This window comes from Oncorhynchus kisutch, unplaced genomic scaffold (genome assembly GCF_002021735.2).
Source record: "Oncorhynchus kisutch isolate 150728-3 unplaced genomic scaffold, Okis_V2 scaffold3584, whole genome shotgun sequence".
NCBI classification, from domain to species: domain Eukaryota; kingdom Metazoa; phylum Chordata; class Actinopteri; order Salmoniformes; family Salmonidae; genus Oncorhynchus; species Oncorhynchus kisutch.
The window spans coordinates 167,876-190,240 of record NW_022265529.1 but is presented as its reverse complement, the minus strand read 5'-3'; the positions used below and the strand labels follow the sequence as shown (position 1 = coordinate 190,240).

The window sequence follows — 22,365 nt, the reverse complement described above, 5'->3', positions numbered from 1 at the left end:
ACAGTCTAATCCTGTTCTGTACACCGGGTCATACTGTTCACCCAGTAACTAATGTGAACTGATGTACAGTCTAATCCTGTTCTGTACACCGGGTCATACTGTTCACCCAGTAACTAATGTGAACTGATGTACAGTCTAATCCTGTTCTGTACACCGGGTCATACTGTTCACCCAGTAACTAATGTGAACTGATGTACAGTCTAATCCTGTTCTGTACACCGGGTCATATTGTTCACCCAGTAACTAATGTGAACTGATGTACAGTCTAATCCTGTTCTGTACACCGGGTCATATTGTTCACCCAGTAACTAATGTGAACTGATGTACAGTCTAATCCTGTTCTGTACACTGGGTCATACTGTTCACCCAGCAACTAATGTGAACTGATGTACAGTCTAATCCTGTTCTGTACACCGGGTCATACTGTTCACCCAGTAACTAATGTGAACTGATGTACAGTCTAATCCTGTTCTGTACACCGGGTCATACTGTTCACCCAGTAACTAATGTGAACTGATGTACAGTCTAATCCTGTTCTGTACACTGGGTCATACTGTTCACCCAGTAACTAATGTGAACTGATGTACAGTCTAATCCTGTTCTGTACACCGGGTCATACTGTTCACCCAGTAACTAATGTGAACTGATGTACAGTCTAATCCTGTTCTGTACACTGGGTCATACTGTTCACCCAGTAACTAATGTGAACTGATGTACAGTCTAATCCTGTTCTGTACACTGGGTCATACTGTTCACCCAGTAACTAATGTGAACTGATGTACAGTCTAATCCTGTTCTGTACACTGGGTCATACTGTTCACCCAGTAACTTCGACTGCAGTGATGCTGACATGCATCAAATCAATGACGATACAGTCAGAATCTTTCAGAGTCAGAATAGTTTATTTATTAAGGTTCCCCTGAACTAGCTGGTGCCGAGGCAGCGGCTGCTCTTCCTGGGGTCCAAAAAAGGAATCAAAACACAACAAACAAAACCCAGTACTACATTAAACATCCAGAGACCCAGACAGCTGAGTGCATTAAGATACCCAGGCAGACATATACCACAGTGGTATCACATACCCAGGCAGACATATACCACAGTGGTATCACATTCCCAGGCAGACATATACCACAGTGGTATCACATACCCAGGCAGACATATACCACAGTGGTATCACATACCCAGGCAGACATATACCACAGTGGTATCACATACCCAGACCCACACAGCTGAGTGCATTAAGATACCCAGGCAGACATATACCACAGTGGTATCACATACCCAGGCCCAGGCAGACATATACCACAGTGGTATCACATACCCAGGCCCAGGCAGACATATACCACAGTGGTATCACATACCCAGACCCAGACAGCTGAGTGCATTAAGATACCCAGGCAGACATATACCACAGTGGTATCACATACCCAGACCCAGACAGCTGAGTGCATTAAGATACCCAGGCAGACATATACCACAGTGGTATCACATACCCAGACCCAGACAGCTGAGTGCATTAAGATACCCAGGCAGACATATACCACAGTGGCATCACATACCCAGGCAGACATGTACCACAGTGGTATCACATACCCAGACCCACACAGCTGAGTGCATTAAGATACCCAGGCAGACATATACCACAGTGGTATCACATACCCAGACCCACACAGCTGAGTGCATTAAGATACCCAGGCAGACATATACCACAGTGGTATCACATACCCAGACCCACACAGCTGAGTGCATTAAGATACCCAGACAGACATATACCACAGTGGTATCACATACCCAGACCCAGACAGACATATACCACAGTGGTATCACATACCCAGACCCACACAGCTGAGTGCATTCGTCTCAAGATACCCAGGCAGACATGTACCACAGTGGTATCACATACCCAGACAGACATATACCACAGTGGTATCACATACCCAGGCCCAGACATATACCACAGTGGTATCACATACCCAGACCCACACAGCTGAGTGCATTCGTCTCAAGATACCCAGGCAGACATGTACCACAGTGGTATCACATACCCAGGCCCAGACAGACATATACCACAGTGGTATCACATACCCAGGCCCAGACAGACATATACCACAGTGGTATCACATACCCAGACCCAGACAGACATATACCACAGTGGTATCACATACCCAGACCCAGACAGACATATACCACAGTGGTATCACATACCCAGGCATATACCACAGTGGTATCACATACCCAGGCCCAGACAGACATATACCACAGTGGTATCACATACCCAGACCCAGACAGACATATACCACAGTGGTATCACATACCCAGGCCCAGACAGACATGTACCACAGTGGTATCACATACCCAGGCCCAGACAGACATATACCACAGTGGTATCACATACCCAGGCCCAGACAGACATATACCACAGTGGTATCACATACCCAGGCAGACATGTACCACAGTGGTATCACATACCCAGGCCCAGACAGACATATACCACAGTGGTATCACATACCCAGGCCCAGACAGACATATACCACAGTGGTATCACATACCCAGGCAGACATATACCACAGTGGTATCACATACCCAGGCCCAGACAGACATATACCACAGTGGTATCACATACCCAGGCCCAGACAGACATATACCACAGTGGTATCACATACCCAGGCAGACATGTACCACAGTGGTATCACATACCCAGGCCCAGACAGACATATACCACAGTGGTATCACATACCCAGGCCCAGACAGACATATACCACAGTGGTATCACATACCCAGGCCCAGACAGACATATACCACAGTGGTATCACATACCCAGGCCAAGACAGACATATACCACAGTGGTATCACATACCCAGACCCAGACAGACATATACCACAGTGGTATCACATACCCAGACAGACATATACCACAGTGGTATCACATACCCAGGCCCAGACAGACATGTACCACAGTGGTATCACATACCCAGGCCCAGACAGACATATACCACAGTGGTATCACATACCCAGGCCCAGACAGACATATACCACAGTGGTATCACATACCCAGGCAGACATATACCACAGTGGTATCACATACCCAGGCCCAGACAGACATATACCACAGTGGTATCACATACCCAGGCCCAGACAGACATATACCACAGTGGTATCACATACCCAGGCAGACATGTACCACAGTGGTATCACATACCCAGGCCCAGACAGACATATACCACAGTGGTATCACATACCCAGGCCCAGACAGACATATACCACAGTGGTATCACATACCCAGGCCCAGACAGACATATACCACAGTGGTATCACATACCCAGGCCCAGACAGACATATACCACAGTGGTATCACATACCCAGGCCCAGACAGACATATACCACAGTGGTATCACATACCCAGGCCCAGACAGACATATACCACAGTGGTATCACAACCACCACATAATCACATAATCATATAATACAACATCTATTATAAAACAATGTCTCTCTTCTCACTCTCCCGTCCTGCCGTAAGGTGTTCTTTTGTCTGGTTTTAATCTCTTTTTATTGTTATCTTGAGTTGCCTGGGTGACAGAGTTCTATTTAATACTGTCTATCTTGAGTTACCTGGGTGACAGAGTTCTATTTAATACTGTCTATCTTGAGTTACCTGGGTGACAGAGAGTTCTATTTAATACTGTCTATCTTGAGTTACCTGGGTGACAGAGTTCTATTTAATACTGTCTATCTTGAGTTACCTGGGTGACAGAGAGTTCTATTTAATACTGTCTATCTTGTGTTACCTGGGTGACAGAGTTCTATTTAATACTGTCTATCTTGAGTTACCTGGGTGACAGAGTTCTATTTAATACGGTCCATCTTGAGTTACTTGGGTGACAGAGAGTTCTATTTAATACTGTCTATCTTGAGTTACCTGGGTGACAGAGAGTTCTATTTAATACTGTCTATCTTGAGTTACCTGGGTGACAGAGAGTTCTATTTAATACTGTCTATCTTGAGTTGCCTGGGTGACAGAGTTCTATTTAATACGGTCCATCTTGAGTTACCTGGGTGACAGAGTTCTATTTAATACTGTCTATCTTGAGTTACCTGGGTGACAGAGAGTTCTATTTAATACTGTCTATCTTGAGTTACCTGGGTGACAGAGTTCTATTTAATACGGTCCATCTTGAGTTACCTGGGTGACAGAGTTCTATTTAATACTGTCTATCTTGAGTTACCTGGGTGACAGAGTTCTATTTAATACTGTCTATCTTGAGTTACCTGGGTGACAGAGTTCTATTTAATACTGTCTATCTTGAGTTACCTGGGTGACAGAGTTCTATTTAATACTGTCTATCTTGAGTTACCTGGGTGACAGAGAGTTCTATTTAATACTGTCTATCTTGAGTTGCCTGGGTGACAGAGTTCTATTTAATACTGTCTATCTTGAGTTACCTGGGTGACAGAGAGTTCTATTTAATACTGTCTATCTTGAGTTACCTGGGTGACAGAGAGTTCTATTTAATACTGTCTATCTTGAGTTACCTGGGTGACAGAGAGTTCTATTTAATACTGTCTATCTTGAGTTACCTGGGTGACAGAGAGTTCTATTTAATACTGTGCTTTTCCTAGCCTCTGTTCTGGACCTGGGGACTGTGAAGAGACCACTGGTTGCATGTCTTGTGTTGAACCCATGAATGTTCAAACTGTGTGCTAACTGGTTGAAACAGACAGTCGTTACATTCAACACATCAACACCTCACACAAAAGACCAATAGTGATGCAGTCAATCTCGCCTCAACTTTGAGCCAGGAGAGATTAACATGTCATGTCATTGTCATTCTCCCTCCTTGTACATCTAAGTGCTGTCGGTGCCTCCTCCGACAGGTCGACTTTCGGCTACTTTTACCTTACCTCTCCAACAGTATCTTTGCCTTTAGCTTGTTGACTAGTTACACAAACTCAATGAAACAAAACAACAAAATGCAAGAGGTTTCAAAGTTAGAATAAAACAACGATATAAAATCTAATAATCGACAATTAGAATTTGACCCAAATCATATCATTAATGTCTAAGGGTTCACACTTCAATCAATTATAATCCATAGATCACAATAAAATACACATTTTAAAATCTGATTTTAGACTAGATTGTACAAACTCCTCCCATCCCTGCTCCTTACTGGCTAGCCACACCTGAAAGGTTTGGCCATAATGACCATCATTATTTTTGGAGGAAAAAGGGGGAGGCTTGCAAGCCGAAGAACACCATCCCAACTGTGAAGCACGGGGTGACAGCATCATGTTGTGTGGGTACTTTGCTGCAGCAGGGACTGTTGCACTTCACTAAATAAATGGCATCAGGAGGAAGGAAAATTATATGGATATATTGAAACAACATCTCATGACATCAGTCAGGAAGTTAAAGCTTGGTTGCAAACGGGTCTTCCAAATGGACAATGGTCCCAAGCATACTTCCAAAGTTGTGGCAAAATTACTTAACTGGACAATAAAGTCAAGGTATTGGAGTGGCCATCACAAAGCCCTGACCTCAATCCTATAGAACATGTGTGGGCAGAACTGAAAAAGAGTGTGCGAACAAGGAGGCCTACAAACCTGACCCAGTTACACCATCTCTGTCAGGAGGAATGGGCCAAAATTCACCCAACTTATTGTGGGAAGCTCGTGGAAGGCTACCCAAAATGTTTGACCCAAATTAAACAATTTAAAGGCAATGCTACCAAATAATTGAGTGTATGTAAACTTCTGACCCACTGGGAATGTGATGAAAGAAATAAAAGCATAAATAAATTATTCTCTCTACTATTATTCTGACATTTGACATTCTTAAAATAATGTGGTGATCCTAACTGACCTAAGACAGGGCATTTTTACAAGGATTTAATGTCAGGAATTGTGAAAAACTGAGTTTAAATATATTTGGCTAAGGTGTATGTTAGTAGGGTTTCATTTAAACAATTAGATTGATATTTTAGAGTAAGGTTTCATGTAAAAAAAAATATTTATGTGAGTAAGGTTTCATAAAAACAGTATGACTTCAAGTTGCATAAACAAAAACACAAATTCCCAGTCAAAAACACAAGTCAGAACACAGCCTCTCTATTCTCTCATGTGATTTCAAGTCCTCTGACTGAGAAAATGTCTTTCCACATTGAGAACAGTGGAAAGGCTTCTCTCCTGAATGTGTTCTTTCATGTGATTTCAGGTGCTTTAACAGGTTAAAACTCTTCCCACATTGGGAGCAGTGGTAAGACTTATTTCCAGAGTGTATTCTGTTATGTATTTTCAGGCTCCCTAACTGGGTAAAACTCTTGCCACACAGAGAACATTTGTAAGGTTTTTCTCCTGTGTGTATTCTCTCATGCCTTTTCATGTTAACTAACAAGGTAAAACTCTTTCCACATTGGGAACATTGGAAAGGCTTTTCTCCTGTGTGTGTCCTCTCATGCCTTTTCATGTTAACTAACACGGTAAAACTCTTTCCACATTGGGAACATTGGAAAGGCTTTTCTCCCGTGTGTGTCCTCTCATGCTCTTTAAGGTTCCGTAACTTCATAAAACTCTTTCCACAATGGGAACAGTGGTGTCGTCTTGCTGGTTTGGGAGTCTCTGGTTCTGGTTTCCCTGAAGGACTCTTCCCGCTATTGGAGAATCTCTTCCTACTGGAGTGAGAATCTGGTCTCTTTCCTGCCAAAGACATATTATTGTGTTAAACAAAGACCTGAATGAAACCTGAAACATGATACAACTTTATTTCTATTAGGGTTGCAAAACCCCAGGTAGCTTTTCACAAAAATCCCAAGTTTTCCAGATATCCTGGTTGGAGGTAGAGGTCTTCACGGGTCCAAAAAGTTGGACCCGTTCTGAAAGGGACCTGGGGTTCTACCACCCGGATCCGAAAGGGACCTGGGGTTCTACCACCCGGATCCTAAAGGGACCTGGGGTTCTACCATCCAGATCCTAAAGGGACCTGGGGTTCTACCACCCGGATCCGAAAGGAACCTGGGGTTCTACCACCCGGATCCGAAAGGGACCTGGAGTTCTATCACCCGGATCCGAAAGGGACCTGGGGTTCTACCACCCGGATCCGAAAGGAACCTGGGGTTCTACCACCCGGATCCAAAAGGGACCTGGGGTTCTACCCGGATCCAAAAGGGACCTGGGGTTCTACCCGGATCCAAAAGGGACCTGGGGTTCTACCACCCGGATCCAAAAGGGACCTGGGGTTCTACCCGGATCCTAAAGGGACCTGGGGTTCTACCCAGATCCTAAAGGGACCTTGGGTTCTACCAACCGGATCCAAAAGGGACCTGGGGTTCTACCCGGATCCAAAAGGGACCTGGGGTTCTACCCGGATCCTAAAGGGACCTGGGATTCTACCCGGATCCTAAAGGGACCTGGGGTTCTACCACCCGGATCCAAAAGGGACCTGGGGTTCTACCCGGATCCAAAAGGGACCTGGGGTTCTACCACCCGGATCCAAAATGGACCTGGGGTTCAACCACCCGGATCCAAAAGGGACCTGGGGTTCTACCACCCGGATCCAAAAGGGACCTGGGGTTCCACCACCCGGATCCTAAAGGGACCTGGGGTTCTACCACCCGGATCCAAAAGGGACCTGGGGTTCTACCACCCGGATCCAAAAGGGACCTGGGGTTCTACCACCCGGATCCAAAAGGGACCTGGGGTTCTACCCGGATCCAAAAGGGACCTGGGGTTCTACCCGGATCCTAAAGGGACCTGGGGTTCTACCCGGATCCTAAAGGGACCTGGGGTTCTACCACCCGGATCCTAAAGGGACCTGGGGTTCTACCACCCGGATCCGAACTAACAAAAAGCAGCAGGAAAGTTGTATTTTTTAAACTACTTTATTATCTGAATGGGCCCTTCTCTCTCTACTGCAGAAGTCACGTTCAGATCTGTATGGGCCCTTCTCTCTCTACTGCAGAAGTCACGTTCAGATCTGTATGGGCCCTTCTCTCTACTGCAGAAGTCACGTTCAGATCTGTATGGGCCCTTCTCTCTCTACTGCAGAAGTCACGTTCAGATCTGTATGGGCCCTTCTCTCTCTACTGCAGAAGTCACGTTCAGATCTGTATGGGCCCTTCTCTCTCTACTGCAGAAGTCACGTTCAGATCTGTATGGGCCCTTCTCTCTCTACTGCAGAAGTCACGTTCGGATCTGTACGGGCCCTTCTCTCTCTACTGCAGAAGTCACGTTCGGATCTGTACGGGCCCTTCTCTCTCTACTGCAGAAGTCACGTTCGGATCTGTACGGGCCCTTCTCTCTCTACTGCAGAAGTCACGTTCAGATCTGTATGGGCCCTTCTCTCTCTACTGCAGAAGTCACGTTCAGATCTGTATGGGCCCTTCTCTCTCTACTGCAGAAGTCACGTTCAGATCTGTATGGGCCCTTCTCTCTCTACTGCAGAAGTCACGTTCAGATCTGTATGGGCCCTTCTCTCTCTACTGCAGAAGTCACGTTCAGATCTGTATGGGCCCTTCTCTCTCTACTGCAGAAGTCACGTTCAGATCTGTATGGGCCCTTCTCTCTCTACTGCAGAAGTCACGTTCAGATCTGTATGGGCCCTTCTCTCTACTGCAGAAGTCACGTTCAGATCTGTATGGGCCCTTCTCTCTCTACTGCAGAAGTCACGTTCAGATCTGTATGGGCCCTTCTCTCTCTACTGCAGAAGTCACGTTCAGATCTGTATGGGCCCTTCTCTCTCTACTGCAGAAGTCACGTTCAGATCTGTACGGGCCCTTCTCTCTCTACTGCAGAAGTCACGTTCGGATCTGTACGGGCCCTTCTCTCTCTACTGTAGAAGTCACGTTCAGATCTGTACGGGCCCTTCTCTCTCTACTGCAGAAGTCACGTTCGGATCTGTATGGGCCCTTCTCTCTCTACTGCAGATGTCACGTTCAGATCTGTACGGGCCCTTCTCTCTCTACTGCAGAAGTCACGTTCAGATCTGTATGGGCCCTTCTCTCTCTACTGCAGAATCCACGTTCAGATCTGTATGGGCCCTTCTCTCTCTACTGCAGAAGTCACGTTCGGATCTGTATGGGCCCTTCTCTCTCTACTGCAGAAGTCACGTTCAGATCTGTATGGGCCCTTCTCTCTACTGCAGAAGTCACGTTCAGATCTGTATGGGCCCTTCTCTCTCTACTGCAGAAGTCACGTTCAGATCTGTATGGGCCCTTCTCTCTCTACTGCAGAAGTCACGTTCAGATCTGTATGGGCCCTTCTCTCTCTACTGCAGAAGTCACGTTCAGATCTGTATGGGCCCTTCTCTCTCTACTGCAGAAGTCACGTTCAGATCTGTACGGGCCCTTCTCTCTCTACTGCAGAAGTCACGTTCGGATCTGTACGGGCCCTTCTCTCTCTACTGTAGAAGTCACGTTCAGATCTGTACGGGCCCTTCTCTCTCTACTGCAGAAGTCACGTTCGGATCTGTATGGGCCCTTCTCTCTCTACTGCAGATGTCACGTTCAGATCTGTACGGGCCCTTCTCTCTCTACTGCAGAAGTCACGTTCAGATCTGTATGGGCCCTTCTCTCTCTACTGCAGAATCCACGTTCAGATCTGTATGGGCCCTTCTCTCTCTACTGCAGAAGTCACGTTCGGATCTGTATGGGCCCTTCTCTCTCTACTGCAGAAGTCACGTTCAGATCTGTATGGGCCCTTCTCTCTCTACTGCAGAAGTCACGTTCAGTCTAGAATACCCGAGACCCGAATAATTTTAGATCCAACCCAAAACATTATCTAGAATACCAGGACACCCGAGACCCGAATCATTTTAGATCCAAACCAAAACATTATCTAGAATACCAGGACACCCGAGACCCAAATCATTTTAGATCCAACACAAAACATTATCTAGAATACCAGGATTGTGTATTCGGGAACAGTTGGAGCTGCAGAGACCTCTGATTCCGGGAATCTTTCAACTGGGTTTGCTTTCATGGATTGTCATGTTTACAGGCTGAGCAGAGCTCTATAATACTAGATAATGTCATGCTTATAGGCTGAGCAGAGCTCGAAAATAATAGATAATGTCATGCTTATAGGCTGAGCAGAGCTCTATAATAATAGATAATGTCATGTTTACAGGCTGAGCAGAGCTCTATAATAATAGATAATGTCATGCTTATAGGCTGAGCAGAGCTCTATAATAATAGATAATGTCATGTTTATTGGCTGAGCAGAGCTCAATATTAACAGATACTGTCATGTTTATTGGCTGAGCAGAGCTCAATATTAACAGATATTGTCATGTTTATTGGCTGAGCAGAGCTCAATATTAACAGATATTGTCATGTTTATTGGCTGAGCAGAGCTCAATATTTACAGATATTGTCATGTTTATTGGCTGAGCAGAGCTCAATATTAACAGATATTGTCATGTTTATTGGCTGAGCAGAGCTCAATATTTACAGATATTGTCATGTTTATTGGCTGAGCAGAGCTCAATATTAACAGATATTGTCATGTTTATTGGCTGAGCAGAGCTCAATATTAACAGATAATGTCATGTTTATTGGCTGAGCAGAGCTCAATATTAACAGATATTGTCATGTTTATTGGCTGAGCAGAGCTCAATATCAACAGATATTGTCATGTTTATTGGCTGAGCAGAGTTCTATAATAGATATTGTCATGTTTATTGGCTGAGCAGAGTTCTATAACAGATATTGTCATGTTTATTGGCTGATCAGAGTTCTATAATAGATATTGCCATGTTTATTGGCTGAGCAGAGTTCTATAATAGATATTGTCATGTTTATTGGCTGAGCAGAGTTCTATAATAGATATTGTCATGTTTATTGTCTGATCAGAGTTCTATAATAGATATTGTCATGTTTATTGGCTGAGCAGAGTTCTATAATAGATATTGTCATGTTTATTGGCTGATCAGAGTTCTATAACAGATATTGTCATGTTTATTGGCTGAGCAGAGTTCTATAATAGATATTGTCATGTTTATTGGCTGAGCAGAGTTCTATAATAGATTTTGTCATGTTTATTGGCTGAGCAGAGCTCTATAATAGATATTGTCATGTTTATTGGCTGAGCAGAGTTCTATAATAGATATTGTCATGTTTATTGGCTGAGCAGAGTTCTATAATAGATATTGTCATGTTTATTGGCTGAGCAGAGTTCTATAATAGATATTGTCATGTTTATTGGCTGAGCAGAGTTCTATAATAGATATTGCCATGTTTATTGGCTGAGCAGAGTTCTATAATAGATATTGTCATGTTTATTGGCTGATCAGAGTTCTAAAACAGATATTGTCATGTTTATTGGCTGAGCAGAGTTCTATAATAGATATTGTCATGTTTATTGGCTGATCAGAGTTCAATAATAGATATTGTCATGTTTATTGGCTGAGCAGAGTTCTATAATAGATATTGTCATGTTTATTGGCTGAGCAGAGCTCTATAATTATATATTGTCATGTTTATTGGCTGAGCAGAGTTCAATAATAGATATTGTCATGTTTATTGGCTGATCAGAGTTCTATAACAGATATTGTCATGTTTATTGGCTGAGCAGAGTTCTATAATAGATATTGTCATGTTTATTGGCTGAGCAGAGCTCTATAATTATATATTGTCATGTTTATTGGCTGAGCAGAGCTCTATAATTATATATTGTCATGTTTATTGGCTGAGCAGAGTTCTATAATAGATATTGTCATGTTTATTGGCTGATCAGAGTTCAATAATAGATATTGTCATGTTTATTGGCTGAGCAGAGTTCTATAATAGATATTGTCATGTTTATTGGCTGAGCAGAGCTCTATAATAGATATTGTCATGTTTATTGGCTGATCAGAGTTCTATAACAGATATTGTCATGTTTATTGGCTGAGCAGAGCTCTATAATTATATATTGTCATGTTTATTGGCTGAGCAGAGTTCAATAATAGATATTGTCATGTTTATTGGCTGAGCAGAGTTCTATAACAGATATTGTCATGTTTATTGGCTGAGCAGAGTTCTATAATGATATATTGTCATGTTTATTGGCTGAGCAGAGTTCTATAACAGATATTGTCATGTTTATTGGCTGAGCAGAGTTCTATAATAGATATTGTCATGTTTATTGGCTGAGCAGAGCTCTATAATAGATATTGTCATGTTTATTGGCTGATCAGAGTTCTATAACAGATATTGTCATGTTTATTGGCTGAGCAGAGCTCTATAATTATATATTGTCATGTTTATTGGCTGAGCAGAGTTCTATAACAGATATTGTCATGTTTATTGGCTGAGCAGAGTTCTATAACAGATATTGTCATGTTTATTGGCTGAGCAGAGCTCTATAATTATATATTGTCATGTTTATTGGCTGAGCAGAGCTCTATAATTATATATTGTCATGTTTATTGGCTGAGCAGAGTTCTATAATAGATATTGTCATGTTTATTGGCTGAGCAGAGTTCTATAATAGATATTGTCATGTTTATTGGCTGAGCAGAGTTCTATAATAGATATTGTCATGTTTATTGGCTGATCAGAGTTCTATAACAGATATTGTCATGTTTATTGGCTGAGCAGAGTTCTATAACAGATATTGTCATGTTTATTGGCTGAGCAGAGTTCTATAACAGATATTGTCATGTTTATTGGCTGAGCAGAGTTCTATAATAGATATTGTCATGTTTATTGGCTGAGCAGAGCTCTATAATAGATATTGTCATGTTTATTGGCTGATCAGAGTTCTATAACAGATATTGTCATGTTTATTGGCTGAGCAGAGCTCTATAATTATATATTGTCATGTTTATTGGCTGAGCAGAGTTCAATAATAGATATTGTCATGTTTATTGGCTGAGCAGAGTTCTATAACAGATATTGTCATGTTTATTGGCTGAGCAGAGCTCTATAATTATATATTGTCATGTTTATTGGCTGAGCAGAGTTCAATAATAGATATTGTCATGTTTATTGGCTGATCAGAGTTCTATAACAGATATTGTCATGTTTATTGGCTGAGCAGAGCTCTATAATATATATTGTCATGTTTATTGGCTGATCAGAGTTCTATAATAGATATTGTCATGTTTATTGGCTGAGCAGAGCTCTATAATTATATATTGTCATGTTTATTGGCTGAGCAGAGTTCAATAATAGATATTGTCATGTTTATTGGCTGAGCAGAGTTCTATAATTATATATTGTCATGTTTATTGGCTGAGCAGAGTTCTATAATAGATATTGTCATCTTTATTGGCTGAGCAGAGTTCTATAATAGATATTGTCATGTTTATTGGCTGAGCAGAGTTCTATAATAATATATTGTCATGTTTATTGGCTGAGCAGAGTTCTATAATAGATATTGTCATGTTTATTGGCTGAGCAGAGTTCTATAATAGATATTGTCATGTTTATTGGCTGAGCAGAGTTCTATAATTATATATTGTCATGTTTATTGGCTGAGCAGAGTTCTATAATAGATATTGTCATGTTTATTGGCTGAGCAGAGTTCTATAATAGATATTGTCATGTTTATTGGCTGATCAGAGTTCTATAACAGATATTGTCATGTTTATTGGCTGAGCAGAGTTCTATAATTATATATTGTCATGTTTATTGGCTGAGCAGAGTTCTATAATAGATATTGTCATGTTTATTGGCTGAGCAGAGTTCTATAATAGATATTGTCATGTTTATTGGCTGAGCAGAGTTCTATAATTATATATTGTCATGTTTATTGGCTGAGCAGAGTTCTATAATTATATATTGTCATGTTTATTGGCTGAGCAGAGTTCTATAATTATATATTGTCATGTTTATTGGCTGAGCAGAGTTCTATAATAATATTCAGAATAAAAATATAAACGCAACATGTAAAGTGTTGGCCCCATGTTTCATGAGCTGAAATTAAAGATCCCAGAATGTTTTGCCATTTGCTAATGAGCTGAATGTTGAGACAATTTTACATCCCAGTTCGTTAACATTTCTCCTTTGCCAAGATAATCCATCCATCTGACAGGTATAGCTGATTAAACGGCATGATCATTACACACGTGCACCTTGTGCTGCGGACAATAAAAGGCCACTGTAAAAATGTGCAGTTTTGTCACACAACACAATGCCACAAATGTCTCAAGTTTTGAGGGAGCGTGTAATTGGCATGCTGACTGCAGGAATATCCACAAGAGCTATTGCCAGAGAATTTGGCAGTACGTCCAACCAGCCTCACAACCACAGACCACGTGTAACCACGCCAGCCGAGGACTTCCACATCTGGCTTCTTCACCTGCGGGATTGTCTGAGACCGGCCACCTGAAGAGCTTATGAAACTGATGAGTATTTCTGTCTGTAATAAAGCCCTTTTGTGGGGAAAACTCATTCTGATTGGCTGGGCCTGGCTCCTAAGTGGGTGGGCCTATGCACTCCAGGCCCACCTATGGCTGTGCCCCTGCCCAGTAATGTGGAATCCATAGATTAGGGCCTAATGAATTTATTTCAACTAACTGATTTCCTTATGTGAACTATAACTCAGTAAATTCCAAGTGCTTTGAAAGGCTGGTCATGGCTCACATCAACAATATCATCCCAGAAACCCTAGACCCATTCCAATTTGCATACCACCCCAACAAATGCACAGATGATGCAATCTCTATTGCACCTGGACAAAAGGAACACCTATGTGAGAATACTATTTATGGACTACAGCTCAGCGTTAAATACCATAGTGCCCTCAAAGTTCATCACTAAACTAAGGACCCTGGGACTAAACACATCCCTCTGCAACTGGATCCTGGATTTCCTGATGGGCCGCCCCCAGGTGGTAAGGGTAGGTAACAACACATCCGCCACGCTGATCCTCAACACAGGGGCCCCTCAGGGGTGTGTGCTCAGTCCCCTCCTGTACTCCCTGTTCACTCATGACTGCATGGCCAGGCACGACTCCAACACCATCATTTATTTTTCGATGGTAGGCCTGATCACTGACAACAACAAGACAGCCCATAGGGAGGAGGTCAGAGACCTGTCCATGTGGTGCCAGGACAACAACCTTTCCCTCAACGTGATCAAGACAAAGGAGATGATTATGGACTACAGGAAAAAGAGGACCGAGCACACCCCCATTCTCATCGATGGGACTGCAGTGGAGCAGGTTGAGAGCTTCAAGTTCCTTGATTTTCCACATCACCAACAAACTAACATGGTCCAAGCACACCAAGACACCTGTGAAGAGGGCACGGTAAAACCTATTCCCCCTCAGGAGACTGAAAATATTTGGCATAGGTCCTCAGATCCTCAAAAGGTCCTACAGCATCACTGCCTGGTACGGCAACTGCTCGGCCTCCGACTGCAAGGCACGACAGAGGGTAGTGCGAACGGCCCAGTAAATCACTGGGACCATGCTTCCTGCCATCCAGGACCTCTATACTAGGTGGTGTCAGAGGAAGGCCCTAAAAAATGTCAAAGACTCCAGCCATCCTAATCATAGACTGTTCTCTCTGCTACCGCACGGCAAGCAGGACCGGAGCGCCAAGTCTAGGTCCAAGAGGCTTCTAAACAGCTTCAACCCCCAGGCCCCACTATAGGTAGGTGTTATAACAACTGGGATATCTAATAACACTATAGGTAGGTGTTATAACAGGTAGGATATGTAACAACACTATAGGCGTTATAACAACTGGGATATCTAATAACACTACAGGTAGGTGTTATAATAGGTAGGATATCTAACAACACTACAGGTAGGTGTTATAACAGGTAGGATATCTAACAACACTATAGGTAGGTGTTATAACAGGTAGGATATCTAACAACACTATAGGTAGGTGTTATAACAGGTAGGATATCTAACAACACTATAGGTAGGTGTTATAACAGGTAGGATATCTAACAACACTACAGGTAGGTGTTATAATAGGTAGGATATCTAACAACACTACAGGTAGGTGTTATAACAGGTAGGATATCTAACAACACTATAGGTAGGTGTTATAACAGGTAGGATATCTAACAACACTACAGGTAGGTGTTATAACAGGTAGGATATCTAACAACACTATAGGTAGGTGTTATAATAGGTGCTCATGTCAAAATAGGGGGATATCCTTCTTTAAGTGGAGGGGTTGCTCTTTGCTGAAACACAAACTCCAGATTGTGACTTCATGTTAATTAAATGGGGTTTATACACCCATGTTTATTGACAACCCCTACTTAACCCCTACTGCTTTCACCTATACAATAGGTGGTCCTAGTAAATAATGAAAGTTACCAGCACAGCACACCCACTGACGATACATTAGAATTAACTTATTATCATTACCGAAATGAAGGTTCTCATTACTGAAACGAGCCTCCATGTTGATAAGGTAATGGTTCTCTAAGTGTTGACCACATCACTAAAGCCCATTCATGCCTCCATGTTGGTAAGGTAATGGTTCTCTAAGTGTTGACCACATCACTAAAGCCCATTCATGCCTCCATGTTGGTAAGGTAATGGGTCTCTAAGTGTTGACCACATCACTAAAGCCCATTCATGCCTCCATGTTGGTAAGGTAATGGGTCTCTAAGTATTTACCACATCACTAAAGCCCATTCATGCCTCCATGTTGGTAAGGTAATGGGTCTCTAAGTGTTTACCACATCACTAAAGCCCATTCATGCCTCCATGTTGGTAAGGTAATGGGTCTCTAAGTGTTGACCACATCACTAAAGCCCATGCATGCCTCCATGTTGGTAAGGTAATGGGTCTCTAAGTGTTGACCACATCACTAAAGCCCATTCATGCCTCCATGTTGGTAAGGTAATGGGTCTCTAAGTATTTACCACATCACTAAAGCCCATTCATGCCTCCATGTTGGTAAGGTAATGGGTCTCTAAGTGTTTACCACATCACTAAAGCCCATTCATGCCTCCATGTTGGTAAGGTAATGGGTCTCTAAGTGTTGACCACATCACTAAAGCCCATTCATGCCTCCATGTTGGTAAGGTAATGGGTCTCTAAGTATTTACCACATCACTAAAGCCCATTCATGCCTCCATGTTGGTAAGGTAATGGTTCTCTAAGTGTTGACCACATCACTAAAGCCCATTCATGCCTCCATGTTGATAAGGTAATGGGTCTCTTAAGTTTTTCCCAATCTAATCTTTTTTGTCAATGTCAAGGTCAAGTGTCGTAAAGGGGGTGTTTGAGAATAAGATCCTCATTCTGAATGCATAAGTGAAAAATGTAAACGAACTTGTGCTCATCTCAGGGCTCCTTCACTAGATGATGCATCATGGGTGAATAAAACTGAATAAAAACTAATAGTGGAGTTTTTACAGCAACTTGAACAAGTGTTACGGTATACAGGACTGTTACGGTAATGACAAATATGTCCACAATATGTTTGTATACTAATATTCGTCACTTTTACATTTCAATACCTCGTCTTCAAACATGTGACCGAACAATCTTCAAGGACTGAGGAGTTTGTGCCCCTGTTTTTAAGACACTACTTACTGGTGTTACTCAGATCTCCCGTCTCCTCTTCCTCCTCTTTCAACGTGACAGTAATCTGCCCCTCCTCTTCTTCCTCTTTCAACGTGACAGTAATCTGCCCCTCCTCTTCTTCCTCTTTCAACGTGACAGTAATCTGCCCCTCCTCTTCTTCCTCTTTCAACGTGACAGTAATCTGCCCCTCCTCTTTCAACGTGACAGTAATCTGCCCCTCCTCTTCTTCCTCTTTCAACGTGACAGTAATCTGCCCCTCCTCTTTCAACGTGACAGTAATCTGCCCCTCCTCTTCCTCCTCCTCCAACGTGACAGTAATCTGCCCCTCCTCTTCTTCCCCTTTCAACGTGACAGTAATCTGCCCCTCCTCTTCTTCCTCTTTCAACATGCCTGTAATCTGCCCCTCCTCCAACGTGACAGTAATCTGCCCCTCCTCTTCCTCTTCCAACGTGCCAGTAATCTCCCCCTCCATCTTCACTCCAAAAACTTCTTCCTCCTCTTGTTTAACAGTAACATCCTCCTCCTCTTTCACTCTGAAAGCTTCTTTCTCTTCTTTCACAGTAACAGCCTCCTCGTCTTTCACTGTAACTTCCTCCTCCTCTTTCACTCTGAAAGCTTCATTCGCTTCTTCTTTCACAGTAACAGACTCATCCTCTACTTCTTGTTTAACTGTGTCAGCCTCTTCTTCTTTCTCCGTCCAGCAGACCCCCTCTTCTTCAGCAGGAGTGGAGTAGCTAAGTGAACTCATGGTCGGGGATGTTAACTAGCTAGCTACTTAGCATTAGCGATTAGCCTAGTGCAAAACTAACTTAGCAAGCCAGCTACCTGACAAACAACGTAAATATTAACCTTACATTAAATGGGCCAACAAATAGACACGACAGAAGTATGTTTAAAACACAGTGACTGTTTTCGATAATGTTGGATACGGAGGTGGCCGACGAACTGTTGTTACTGTTGATGAAGTGTCCCGTCCACTACATTAGACGTCACACTAGAAGTATCGCCTGAAATCTGCCATCTGCCATCTGCTGACTGGAGTGGGTAACGCAGTTGTATTAATTTTTTTATTTTTTGGGAGGAGGAACATTTGTTTCATAGAAGTGTGTTAATGAATTAGTGCGGATTTTGTAAAGAGGGAATTTAAATACTATAAGACACAACAGTAGTAGGTCTGATTACCAACAATGACGAGACATCAACAAAGCTGGGACCGAGAGACTGAAAAACAGCTTCTATCTCAAAGCCATCATACTGTTTTTTTTATCTATCACTGAGCTGGTTACCACCCGGTTACTCAACCCTGCACCTTAGAGGCTGTATGTACATAGACATGGAATCACTGGTCACTTGAATAATGTTTACATACTGTTTTACTCACTTCATATGCATATACTGTATTCTACTGTATTTTAGTCAATGCCACATTGCTCATCTTAATATTTATATATTTCTAAATTCCATTATTTTACTTTTAGATGTGTGTGTATTGTTGTGAATCGTTAGATACTACTGTGATGTTGGATCTCGGAACACAATCATATCGCTACACCCGCAATAATATCTGCTAAATATGTGTATGTGGCCAATACAATTAGATGTTATTTTACAGCACATCACAGGATTTGATTTTAAAGAGCATCTATATGAGCATCTAAGCCCTAGTTCATGCAGCGCTCTATCGCCGCACAAAACAAACAAAAATATGTAACTCTCTCTTAGGAAAGATTAGCGATAGAGTGGCCTTTCGGCTCAAACTGAATTATTCCACTGTTCTGTCCTTAGCAACATACTTCAGTCTGAGACTGACATCATTGAAGTCGATTGTTGTGACGTCTAAATGAGCGGTGTTGCAGAAACCAAAGTAATCAACGATTGGCTCATCCTCAACCAATCAGAGTAGCAACGCCAGACGAACCGTCACTCCAAAACTAGACTCATTGTCTACGTCTCCCTCTAAACCTGATTAAACTAAACTTGGGTAAATGATCATGCGTCTTGGCCAGAGAGATCTGGCACATACAAAATGACACCGATTGGCCAGATGGTGGCGCTATAAACAAGAGGTTGAAAATTTACACTTTGAAAGGTCATGCTTCCTTCACCCCGTTTTACTCAGTCAGGAAATTCGGTACAAAAATCCCTCTCCTCCACCAGTAACCACAGCCACAAAGTCAGAAGGCCCGCCTCCTCGACCAATCAGACGGGGGAGTGTGTACGCTGACCGGATTCATAAGTGCCATGGGATCTTTAGTGACCACAGAGTTGAGACACCAGTTTAAAGTCCCATCTTGTTCCATTTTGTTGAGGAACATTCCATTGTTAGTTAGTAATTCAACATAATTCAAGTGAAATTAGTGTTGTAAATAGGTATGGCATTAATTACAGTGATCTGTCTTTGCAATTACAGTCTTCTTGTTAATTTCAGCTTCATATTTCTCTTTGGCTTTTGTTTGTCTGTCTTTCCTCTTGGTGGCATTCATACGTCTTTGTGCCAACAACTTGAAATGGAACTCCATTTAAATAGAAGCCTTTTCCTCTCCCAACTGTTGTTTTCCTGTTAAAGGCTGGGCATCTGGTGAAGGTCAACAACATGATATATTACTATTAGAATGAAAGGCTGGGCATCTGGTGAAGGTCAACAACATGATATATTACTATTAGAATGAAAGGCTGGGCATCTGGTGAAGGTCAACAACATGATATATTACTATGAGAATGAAAGGCTGGGCATCTGGTGAAGGTCAACAACACGATATATTACTATTAGAATGAAAGGCTGGGCATCTGGTGAAGGTCAACAACATGATATATTACTATGAGAATGAAAGGCTGGGCATCTGGTGAAGGTCAACAACATGATATATTACTATTAGAATGAAAGGCTGGGCATCTGGTGAAGGTCAACAACATGATATATTACTATTAGAATGAAAGGCTGGGCATCTGGTGAAGGTCAACAACATGATATATTACTATTAGAATGAAAGGCTGGGCATCTGGTGAAGGTCAACAACATGATATATTACTATTAGAATGAAAGGCTGGGCATCTGGTGAAGGTCAACAACATGATATATTACTATTAGAATGAAAGGCTGGGCATCTGGTGAAGGTCAACAACATGATATATTACTATTAGAATGAAAGGCTGGGCATCTGGTGAAGGTCAACAACATGATATATTACTATGAGAATGAAAGGCTGGGCATCTGGTGAAGGTCAACAACATGATATATTACTATTAGAATGAAAGGCTGGGCATCTGGTGAAGGTCAACAACATGATATATTACTATTAGAATGAAAGGCTGGGCATCTGGTGAAGGTCAACAACATGATATATTACTATTAGAATGAAAGGCTGGGCATCTGGTGAAGGTCAACAACATGATATATTACTATTAGAATGAAAGGCTGGGCATCTGGTGAAGGTCAACAACATGATATATTACTATGAGAATGAAAGGCTGGGCATCTGGTGAAGGTCAACAACATGATATATTACTATGAGAATGAAAGGCTGGGCATCTGGTGAAGGTCAACAACATGATATATTACTATTAGAATGAAAGGCTGGGCATCTGGTGAAGGTCAACAACATGATATATTACTATTAGAATGAAAGGCTGGGCATCTGGTGAAGGTCAACAACATGATATATTACTATTAGAATGAAAGGCTGGGCATCTGGTGAAGGTCAACAACACGATATATTACTATTAGAATGAAAGGCTGGGCATCTGGTGAAGGTCAACAACATGATATATTACTATTAGAATGAAAGGCTTGCATGGAAACCAACAGCGTTTCTCTGTCCAATAGAATAACTCCTCTGTCCAATAGAATAACTCCCCTGTCCAATAGAATAACTCCTCTGTCCAATAGAATAACTCCTCTGTCCAATAGAATAACTCCTCTGTGCTTGGAATGGAATCTCTTATGCCAGCGAGCTCATTTTAGATGAGGGTATTAACAGTCAGCTACTAGGCATCTACAATAAGAGCATACTACTTACCCTTTTGACCAACATTATTGTCCTTTCTCAATGTTGTGAATGCATTTAGCATTTGCTAAATTACACTGATTGGCCCAAAGGGGGCGCTGCATCATTCGTGGGGGTCAACATGTTTACTGTTACCTTTTTTCTATTCAATTCAACTCTCCTTAAATGCTGCATCTGAACAGTGATTGGCTAGATCTGATAGATCTGAACAGTGATTGGCTAGATCTGATAGATCTGAATAGTGATTGGCTAGATCTGATAGATCTGAACAGTGATTGGCTAGATCTGATAGATCTGAACAGTGATTGGCTAGATCTGATAGATCTGAACAGTGATTGGCTAGATCTGATAGATCTGAACAGTGATTGGCTAGATCTGAACAGTGAGTAAAGGCAATTTCATATTAATTCAAGTAGAAATAGGTCACAACATTGAGAAAGGACAATAATGTTGGTCAAAAGGGTAAGTAGTATGCTCTTATTGTAAATGAACAGACCAGGTCTATACTGCTCCTACATGGTGTCACAATACATCATGTATATAATGAACAGACTAGGTCTATACTGCTCCTACATGGTGTAACAATACATGATGTATATAATGAACAGACTAGGTCTATACTGCTCCTACATGGTGTCACAATACATCATGTATATAATGAACAGACTAGGTCTATACTGCTCCTACATGGTGTAACAATACATCATGTATATAATGAACAGACTAGGTCTATACTGCTCCTACATGGTGTAACAATACATCATGTAGATGTATATAATGAACAGACTAGGTCTATACTGCTCCTACATGGTGTAACAATACATCATGTAGATGTATATAATGAACGTCCACTAGTAGCTAACACAGTTTAAAAAAA

At 42.1% G+C, this 22,365-nt stretch overlaps 1 protein-coding gene and 1 pseudogene across 1 annotated transcript; both read right to left on the bottom strand.

The window, feature by feature from the left end:
• The window catches only part of LOC109877384 (zinc finger protein 271-like), a 55,195-nt pseudogene extending 36,746 nt beyond the window's left edge, over positions 1–18,449 (bottom strand).
• On the bottom strand, positions 5,990–7,846 carry LOC116371719 (gastrula zinc finger protein XlCGF7.1-like). The gene has a single exon (XM_031820699.1). It carries the CDS (start codon positions 6,710–6,712, stop codon positions 6,083–6,085), a length of 630 nt encoding a protein of 209 aa, XP_031676559.1. The 5' UTR covers positions 6,713–7,846; the 3' UTR covers positions 5,990–6,082.
• Positions 18,450–22,365: the final 3,916 nt, after the last annotated feature.